Genomic DNA, 10,865 nt, shown 5'->3' on the forward strand with positions numbered 1-10,865 from the left:
GCTCCCTCAAATTTGATAATGGTTTAACAAGATTGATGTTTCATATACTGTATGTTTTTCTTCTTACTAAACTTGAAGAAATAAATATGCTGAAATCTCAGACAAAAATGTGTCTCATTTTAGGAGCAGTGCCCCCATTTTACAATACTTTTATTTTCCAGGTGGTTTGGGCACATTCCATGCCTTTCTAAATACAGCTGTGCATGTCGTCATGTATTCCTACTATGGACTCTGCGCAATGGGGCCGGCCTACCAGAAGTATTTGTGGTGGAAAAAACATTTGACAACATTACAGCTTGTGCGTAATTAATTTTCTTTAAAACAATATATGAAACTGGAGTCACTTGTCTTTTCTGTGAATTAGCGCATTAACTAAATAAAGAACAGAGTGTACAAAACAATAGAGACAGAAAGTGACTGGCCTCTATGTGGCATCACATTATTATATTATCCTTTCTATTTTTTTAAACTTTTGTCAGGAACTTTTTTTTTTTTTTTAAGATTTTATTTATTGACTTTAGAGAGAAAATAAAGAGTGATAAAGGCAGGAAGTGGAGCAGGAAGCATCAACTCATAGTTGTTGCTTCTCATATATGTCTTGACTGGGCAAGCCAGGGGTTTCGAACCAGTGACCTCAGCATTCCAGGTCAGCACTTTATCCACTGCATACCACAGGTCAGGCTGTCAGGAACTATTTTGAAAACAAAGCATATTTGGTAGCCAAGAGGCTCAGGCAATGAAATCAAAATGTGTGTCTTTATACCATCTTTATAGTATTTGATGCATTTATAGAAAATAAACATTTATGATCAAAATAATCTCAGTTATGTGAATCTCAATAGGCATAATATTAAATTAAAAGTTAGAAATTTCATATTTTAGATCTAAACGATCTTGAGGAAATATAAGTTTGAGGGAATTATGAGCCTTCCTGGCTTTCTGGTCCTTACATTTCTAAGTATTTTCTCCAACTAGTGAAAGTACTAGGATTAAAGGTGTACAGTGGTGGTTTCATATAAACATTGACAAAATTGATAAGACCTTAGATAACCAAACCTAAAGAAATAGTGAAAGAAGTTATTTTAATTTCTACTTTGGAATATTACAAAAGTCATTTACAATTGCTTTCTAGGTGGTTTTTATTTTCTGATAGCATAAATTAGAGCACTGTTCTCAAGTAAACAATGTTCAGGACAACAGAGGCAGTTTATACCTAATAATATACTTTGCAAGCATTAATCCTAAAAAAATATATGGCATTTTTTGAAGAGTACTTATGAATTGAGATGATGATTTGCTCTAAATTTTGTCTTGTATTAAAGTAAAAATTCTATGATTCTATTTCCAGGTTTACAGTCTAGCATAGTTTAGTGTCATAGTCTGCCAATAACACTAAAGAGAGAGTATGAGTTTAGGTGTATCTATTCTGTTGAAACTTAATTGCTATTGAAATTCTACAACTTGTTAGATAAGATTTGGCATATTCATATAATGTGTTCTCCCAGGTAAGAGACTGATACTTTAGTCTATAAGGATGTTAAAGTAATATTAGAGTATATCCTTGCAGAGTTGCTTATTGTATTTAAAACTGACAACATCCTAAATAACCAACCCTAAGCAAATGGTGTAATACATTATTTTAACTCTTACTTTGGAATATTATGAAGTCATGAGAGCTTTTCATAATTGCTTTCTATTTAAGTATAATTTCAGATTTTAAAGTAATACTTGCTCATCAGAGAAATAAGAACATCAAGTTAAACAAAGAGAAAGAAAAATAAACATAATTCCATTAACCAGGGATGATCAGAGCTGATATTTTATTTTATTCTTATTTAGCTTTTCTTTTCTATTGATATAAATATATACCTTTTGCATGATTTATATTATACTGCATATAAAATTTTGTAGTAGGCTTTTTAAACTTTAACATTTTTAAATGTAGTAAAGCCTTTTTAATTATGTGGAAGAATACTTATATAGAACAATAGATATTGGTTCATTATTTCAAATGTATTGGTGATACACAGTCATACCTGCATAGAATGTTGAGGATGTCGATTAGGCTTTCTAAGGTTTTAGTTCTTCCTCTGCAAAACGAGAAGAGTAATTTTAGCTGCTGCATAGGAATAGAAGTTCCTTAATTTAACCCAAGCAGAGTTGATGATGATAATAAAAGAAACTATGTGAAATCTTACTATAGTGATGACTAGATGGATTGTGGATAATTGTTATTGATTTTTATATAGGGAGTTTTACTTTTCTAAAATTTCTGTAGAATATATGTTGCCTTCTAATAAGGAGAAAAAATATATTTTAAAAAACCCTGGACATTAGCCCAGGAGTGTTCCTCTTAAGATGGTGTAGAATGGTCTGGAACACAGAGTCCTTGGACATCACTCAGAGGATCCCTAAATCTGTCTCATTTCTTGTAGAGTCTCTGCTGCTATTGGCAGATAGGATATATTGTTATCTATGATAGTGGTGACTCAATGGAAGATATGAGGACTCAGAGATGCTTTGGCTCCTACAAACTGGCGGGGCTCTAATTAGAAGGTTTTTTATTTCCCCAGAATTGAAATACCTGGTCTAACAACAAACTGTTTGAAATTGAAACTATTTTAAATATTAGGACATAAAGTAGTGGTCCCTGTGCATTTCCTTTGTCACTGCCTCACATTAAAGACTGGCAGAAAACCTGCCTTGAGGGTTCTCAGATGATGAAAGGGCTGCTGTGGTCACAGCTTCGGGGACATTTGCATAGATCCTCTGGAGCTGTGCAGCTTGGTGGGACTGATGGTGGTTCCACATTCCCATCTGGATTTGAACACTATCCCACCCATTATCACGCCCATGGAGGCTAGATTGAAAGATAAAATTCCTTATCCAACAGTAGCCTGCATGTGGTTGGAGAGTGATAGAACATAAGCAAGCAAATAATGCATTAAATAATTGCTCCATTGTGCCTCTTCATATCTGAAAAATATTTTTCGTTCTTTCATCTGTTAGGTCCAGTTCATTATTGTCACCATCCACATAAGCCAGTTCTTTTTCATGGAGGACTGCAAGTACCAGTTTCCAGTCTTTCTGTACATCATTATGAGTTATGGGTGCATCTTTCTGCTGCTCTTTCTCCATTTTTGGTACCGTGCTTACACCAAAGGTCAGAGGCTGCCCAAAACTGTGAAAAATGGAACCTGCAAAAGCAAAGATCACTGAAATTCAAGCACCACATGGATCTATGAGACTGGTATCTTGTCTTCTTTGACAATCAAGAGATGGTTCCATGTTCAGTGCATTTTGTCTATTTTTCAAAACCAAGAGCTTGTATTTTTATGATAAGTTATTGGGGTTTCTGATATTTGAGAGCCCAAACTCCCAGATAATAGAGTCTTCTGATAGTTAGAGCCTAAAGCAGCCAGTTTTCAGCTGCTTTTAAACCTCATTTAAAGATTTTGTTTAATACATTTTGTTACAATAAAAGGATCATGTGAAATAGTACAGTACTTTTCAAAGAAGTTCGGTATAAATGAAAAATATCATTAGGTATTTTGAGTACGGACAGAGATCCATGCTGTACAATGGATTCCTTCTATGTACCACGTCTAAAACCCTCTGACCGTGGGCTCTGGCTTTATAGCCTGTTGACTATACTCAGAAGATACTGTGTTCACTCCAGAGTTAAATTTCCATTCTAAAGAACTGACAAAGTGAACATTAAGTGAATTTTGGCTAAGTTGTCATTTAAATTCACTAACAATAATTTTTAATAATTTTTAGCTGCCACCAGTTCTGCTGCTAAGACTCTCTCACAGCCTTTTGTTGTATATAGTGTTTAGAAGTAACAAACCTTTTGGTGAGCGCATTGATGCACTCAATACTAAGGTTAATATTTTGAAAACAAGAGATTTATTCTGATGGCTTAATGAACATTTTGCTATTATGGTTTTTCAATTATCTGTATATTTCTAGAGAGAGGTGAATTTGTCAATGGAAAAAGTATAGTTCACTGGGAAAAATCTGTTGTCTGTTGCACTGTAATGTCACTTTCTTATATTGTCACAGTTTAAAAGATTTCTTGCTTAAATATATATTGTTTAGATGTGTAAATGTTCAAATCATTAGAATACCCTAAATCATTAGCAGGTACCCTTAAATCACAAATTATTTTGGACCACCCACCACGGTTTCCAGAGATGTGTTCAAGTGGCTTGGGAAGCGATTGGAGGCCAATGGTGACACAGAGATTATTCAGGGAAGATTTAGTCATGTAAAGGTCTCTCTTAATAAAGAGAGAGTACACGGTAGTTATTATAGATACACTGCATGAAAAAATATTTTCCAGAATTATTAATAGCCTGGATTTCTTTTTCCAAACTTATAAATTATATAATAAAGGACTAAAATGTATTTTGCATAGGTTTTGTTCCTCTAAAATTACTACTTTCTAAAATTTTCTTGTTCTCAAACCCAGTGCATTTTTGTCCAAGAAACACATATATTTTGGACACATAAAATTTTTTCCTTATAGATTGTTTTTTTTTCCTGTTATATTTATACTCAATTTTTGAAGGACTACTTATGCTTGTATGATTGTAAATAATTAGTACTATGGACCTCAGTTATTGTATAACTCACTGTGATTCTTACTGTATAACAAATTCTGAGTGTTGACTCACGGTAAACTCTTACAGTTCTGTGGCTTCCCCCAGTCTGTTCATCTATGCCATGCCCTTCTCTCTTCACACTTACTAGATTCATAACATTAGTGCCTTTAAGTGACCTTTAGTGATGTCACATCCTTATAGTATGAGAAGATAAGGTTGAAAAATGGAAGTAAATTCATATTTTTTAAAAATAATAAAGAATAAATAACAAGAGAGCAAAGCTAAAAGAAATAACAAACCTAATTGACTTCTCTGAGAGTCTCAGGATTTCTTAAGTGCTTTCTTGTTTTGGTTCTTCAATGCCAACTTGCGCTTAATGAGAAGGTGTGTTAATATATACACACAATTGCCAAAGACCCCAGTAGGGTAAAGACCAAAAGCAAGCAAAAATAAAAGAAGCTAAAACAGGAGAGTTTGGTTTGTTTCCTTGCATACTTTCTGACCTACATTGTACAACCTCTCCTAATCGCCCTATAGTCTTTGAAATGTTTGACATGCCCATCAGCTAACAACATGTGATGGAAACATATTCTAAATTATAGAAATCAAAGTGGAAAGCTAGAATGTTACATGAAATGAAATCACAGCTGGCAGAAGGACCCTCCATGTAAACATCAGCAGATCAAAACACACACACTGGATGTAGGGTTTAACAGGCAATGTTTTACTGAAGGGCTTTGTGGGCCACAGAGCATTTCTGTTGGGGTTTCATCCCACTTTTCAGGACTTTGTTGCCTTTGTATTTACTTACCTAACAAATAAAAAGCCCAGTTACAAAATGTGGTTTATGTCTTAAGGTTCCATGAATCTTTAAGAGCCTATATATTGTAAATAAATAGAAATACAAAATTTTAAGTATTTAAAGGGCATTGCAATTTTAGTCTTAATTTAGTAGAATTTTTAATTAAGTAGGCTACATTGTTACCAAAATTATAAGATTAAAAGGTTCCATTTCCTCTTATTTATCCCTTATTTCTGTCATGTGTTTAAAGACTGTGTAAAACTCTGTATATTGTCAAAGTTTTGGGGGTGTGCGTGTGTGTGTGTGTATGTGTGTGTGTGTGTGCGTGTGCATGTGTCTTTCATTTGGACTCTAACTGCATATGTTTGCATGGGGAGTTGATTTTTAACCTGATTACTCATGTAGCCAAGACTTTTTACACATTTGTTGTATACTTGCTAGTTCAGAGACCTGTGCTAAACATTAGAATGATACAGAGATGCCCACAACATAGCTGGGACCTCCTGGAGCTCACATAGACTGACAGAGGAAATTATGTTGCCGGGCGGTATGTGACAGCTATGATAGCTGCCATCTGAGTGAGAGTCCCATCACTTGGCAGGCAGGAAGGTTCTATGATGGAATTTGAATTTGAGTTCTGTGTTTAAGATATACAGAATTGCATTGAGCATTTAATTAATTCATCACTGAACTGGCCATTCCCATAGTTGCTAACTTAGTGCTTTTCCTATAGAACCCCTTTTCAGCGAGCAATATGCCTCCTTGTATTATAAAATCTTTCCTGATAATGCGTTAGAAGTTTCTTTGTAGATTAGTAAAAGTGCATTCCTGTTTTCATGTTCCTTTATTCAAAGCTAATAAGTGCTTCCTTAGTTTTCTAGTAAACTAGATGTAAAAATCATGTGTTGCACCTTTACAGTTTTTAAAATATTTTAGATATTCTTAAACTATGAACCTTCTTAACATCACTGTCTTGCTGGACCCCAGCACTGTCCCTAATGCTGGCCCTCTGCCTCACCTGTGTGGACATGCCCCTGTTGCTCTAACAATCTTCCTCTGGGTGTGAGATTCTGTAAACCCTGTGCTTGTGCTAATGAAGTTTGTACAACTTACCCACTGGCAAGAATACAAGGTTGAACCTTTCAACCACTAGAACAACATTTTTTAAGTTGACAGTTGCAGAATTGTGGAGTGTTTTTACATTGATCTTTTGCTAATGCAATTAGCAGTATGTTTTGCATGTATGACTTAATAATCCTTGAATCATAAAAAAAAATGTACAGAATTTCAAAATGCATGGCAGGTTACTGGGCAAAGTGTTCTAAGTGAAAAGAAATAACAAAGCAAGGGCCAGGGGAAGGAAAGTATTGGAAAAGTTGAGGGAATGGCCAATGGACCAAATCAGAATGAGGTTTTCTTTTTATTTTTGTGCCAGATATCCTACTTCAGGCCTAAATAGTTATGCCTAGATTATAACATTATCTTTGGTCTTATTACATTTTCCATCATAAGAATCTTTTATTGGACTAGGATGCTGTCACTAAGGGAAAGTTGGTGCGGTGGGTGGTGCACAGACTATGAAACCAGTCTGATCCCATCCCAGCTCTTTCGCTTACTAGCTGTGTGACCTGAACAACCTGTCTTAGTGTCCTCACTGAAAATGGGAACAATGACGCTACTTTCCTCATCAGTTTAGTGTGGGGATTAGATGAGTTAATACAGGAGAAACTTTTAGAGCAGTGCCTTCTTTCTAGTCGTTCAGGTCAAAAACTTCGGAGCCCTCCTGAACTCTTCTCTCTTTCTCTCACTCAACATCAAAGGCTTCACCTTAAGATATAACTAGAATCGGACTGCTTTTGGGCCCTCCTTATGTCATGCTTCGATTTCTGGAATAGCTTCCTATCTGATTCATTGCTTCTGCCCTCACCTCCTTCTAATGCACTGTCCACATCATATTCCAACATAAATTAAATCATGTCACTCTTACTCAAAACCCTTTAATGCAGGGGTCCCCAAACTTTTTACACAGGGGGCCAGTTCACTGTCCCTCAGACTGTTGGAGGGCCGGACTATAAAAAAAAACTATGAACAAATCCCTATGCACACTGCACATATCTTATTTTAAAGTAAAAAAACAAAACGGGAACAAATACAGTATTTAAAATAAAGAACAAGTAAATTTAAATCAACAAACTGACCAGTATTTCAATGGGAACTATGCTCCTCTCACTGACCACCAATGAAAGATGTGTCCCTTCCGGAAGTGCGGCGGGGGCCGGATAAATGGCCTCAGGGTGCTGCATGCAGCCCTCAGGCCATAGTTTGGGGACCCCTGCTCTAATGGCACCTGGCTTCACTCATAGAAAAAGCCAGAGTTGCCTAACCTGTGGTGGCGCAGTGGATAAAGCGTCAACCTGGAAACACTGAGGTTGCCGGTTCAAAACCCTGGCTTGCCTGGTCAAGGCACATATGGGAGTTGATGCTTCCTGCTCCTCCCCCACCCCTCTATCTCTCCCCCTCCTCTCTAAAATGAATAAATAAAAAAATTAAAAAAAAGAAAAAGCCAGAGTTTTTACTCACATGGCCCTCCATGTCTGTCCTCCACCTGCCATTGCGCCTCTGTCCTCATCTCCTATGACTCCCTCCTTAGCCCCCTCTGCCCCAGTCACACCGTCCTTCTTGTGTCCACTGGACCAGGCTAAACACATTCCGATCGTGGAGCCTCTGGTTTAGCTTTTGCCTCTGCCTGAGGGAATCTCTTCAAGGAACTGCTTGGTTAAACCCCACTCCCTTCAGTTTTTGCTCAGATGTCATTTTCTCAGCGAGGCCCTGTGTATTATTACAACCTGCAACTTGTTCTTTTTACCTTGTTCTTTCTGCCACACAGTACTTATCACCTTGTAACATGCTATACAATTGACTTGGCTGTTATTTATACTATTTATTGACTGTCTTCCCACTGGAAAGGAAGGTACCTTCGTCCTCAAGGGTAGACATTGAGGTTTGTTTTGTCTACTGCCAGTACGTAGAAGAACAATGGCTGGCATACTGCAGGAGTGCAGTGTCCCTCAGCTGGAATTTGTCAGGTGTTTTTAGGAGGAAGACAATAGAGGTAAAGTATTCTTATCAAGGATATCATATCAAGGGTACATACTATTAATATGACTTTTCACTGTTGATATTAACCTTGAATCCTTGATTACCTGGTTGAGGTAATCTTACTCTTTTTTTTTCTTTTTTTATACTTTATTCTTAGGAAAGGAGTACCTATGTACAGACACACTTAGTGATACCCCCTTGAGGGCAAAGTATCTGCATATATTATTTAGAATTCTCCTGCATGAGTAAGTTGCCTATTCTCTTCTATTATTTATTATACCACATATATTTTTTATATTAGTATAGACTCATGAATTGTCTTTTGGGTTATAATCCAAGCCTTATATATTTCATTGCTCACATTCTTCCATCATTGGCCATTGGGAGGTCTTCCAGGTGGCTCCTATATCGTTTTGACATATCCCCACTTCCTTACTCTCTGGCACTACAAGGTGTTCCAGGCTCATCTTGCATATTTCCTGCCCCAGTCCTAGAATCAGCCAGTTCTCTAAAGGGCCCTAGTTCCTTTGGAGAACGGTATAGAAACCAAGAGCTGATACTAAGTGCTATTTCTACTGGAGTGTCAGTGCTGCTAGGCCCTCTCAGCTGACAGAGCAGGGAAGATGTGTGTATACTAACAACAGTGTATTTTAAAATATTTCTATATGTAACTATCTGTATTTATATGAAGATAAATGAGCTCAAATTGATATCTCCAAATGTAATAATCTGTTACCACAGAGATCATTCTAGCCTTTGCCTCTTGCTTGTTTATAATTCCAACACTAAGAAACCTGGCTCCCAACGTCTGCCATCTGTTTACTTAATAGTTCAAGTCTAGTATGCATGTGTAGTGGTTTCAAAATTGTTAACCCAAATCAACTAGAGTTCCTGTTGTCTTTCATATATACACTCTACTTATTTCCAGAATTCCTTAGGTCAGCACCTTTCTCCCTCATTATCTTCAGTGAGGTTGTTTCAATATTTGTAATACAGTTAACTTCTTTGTTGCATTCTACCTTGCATCCTGGAACCTTCTCACCTTCTAAATGATTTAAAAAAAATTGCACCCTTTATGGTTGATTCTCTGTGTTGTAAAGCTCTTTCAGTTTAGACAAATGCATGGTGTTATATACCCACCGTTACAGCATCATATGGAACAGCTTCAATGCCCTAAAACTCCTCTGTGCTTCAACAGTTCAACCTGTTCCTTCCCTGAACTCCTGACACGCTCTGATCTGTCTGCCATCTCTGTAGGTTTGCCTTTTCCTAGATGTCATATAAAGGGAACCATACGGTATGTAGACTTTTTAGATTAGATAGTTCCACTTATAAATGTGTGTTCAGGATTTCTCCATGTCTTTGTATGGCTTGATAGCTTATTTCTTTTTACTGTTCAATAATATTCCACTGTTCTTTATCCATTTGCCAAAGGAAGGACATCTTGTTTGCTTCCAGTTTGGGGGTGATTATGAATAAAACTTCTCTAGACATTCACATGCTGTCTTTTTGTGTGTGGATATAGGTTTTCAAATCAGGTGGGCAAATCATATAAGGGCACATTGCTGGATTGTACAGTCAAACATGTTAAAAAAAATAAAAACAAAAAAATCCAACCAAAAAGTCTTCCAAAATGGCTGTACCATTTTGCATTCCCACCAGCAATGAATAAGAGTTTCCGTTGCTCCACACCACAGTTTCACCACAATTTGATATTTTTAGAATTTTGAGTTGTGACATTCTAAGAGGTGTACCGTATTTTCTTATTATTTAGTTTGCATTTTCCTCATGACAGATGATGATTACTATAAATGAGTTTTTTTGTTTTTTTTACTCCTCACCTAGGATGCCTTTATTTTCTGATCTTTGGATTTCCATATATTCTCCAGTCTTTGTTCACTGTTTTCTTCACCATGAAATCTTTACAGATCTTACTATTTATTCCCTAATGACACTTCCTCTTTTGGATTTCTATTGCATTAGAGTTACACCATACTCATATGATGACTCAAATTCAACTATAAATTCACAATCTTTTCCTGTGTTTACAAAATTCAAAAAGCTCTGGAACCCTAAGCTTGTAAGTTTGCAGCACTTATTTGGTAGCCAAACCAGCACTGAGAAGTTGTTTATCTTTTCATTCATCTGCATAGGGTGAATGTTCATATACATACAGTATTTTAATGTAGAAATAGGAATGTGTTTGATTATGGGGTGCTGCCCGAACCTCTTCTATGATACTAAAATGGTATATTTATATATGTACAATATATTTTCTTCAGAAATATTGTGGGTTACATTTATTAATTCTCAGGGAAGTGGATGTATTTCTAAGAATTGGTAAGGAATGGATCTGA

At 36.3% G+C, this 10,865-nt stretch overlaps 1 protein-coding gene across 4 annotated transcripts in view; it reads left to right on the forward strand.

The window, feature by feature from the left end:
* Nucleotides 1-4,609, forward strand: part of ELOVL7 (ELOVL fatty acid elongase 7) — a 94,520-nt gene extending 89,911 nt beyond the window's left edge. For all 4 annotated transcript variants that reach the window (XM_066242739.1, XM_066242764.1, XM_066242746.1 and 1 more), the window contains exons 7-8: nt 162-298; nt 3,010-4,609. In XM_066242739.1, the coding sequence (XP_066098836.1) occupies nt 162-298; nt 3,010-3,219 (347 nt within the window). In that variant the 3' untranslated portion in view covers nt 3,220-4,609. The remainder of the gene's footprint in view (nt 1-161; nt 299-3,009) is intronic.
* The last annotated feature ends 6,256 nt before the right edge of the window (nt 4,610-10,865 follow it).

Source organism: Saccopteryx bilineata, chromosome 1 (genome assembly GCF_036850765.1).
Source record: "Saccopteryx bilineata isolate mSacBil1 chromosome 1, mSacBil1_pri_phased_curated, whole genome shotgun sequence".
In the NCBI taxonomy this organism is placed as follows: Eukaryota; Metazoa; Chordata; class Mammalia; order Chiroptera; family Emballonuridae; genus Saccopteryx; species Saccopteryx bilineata.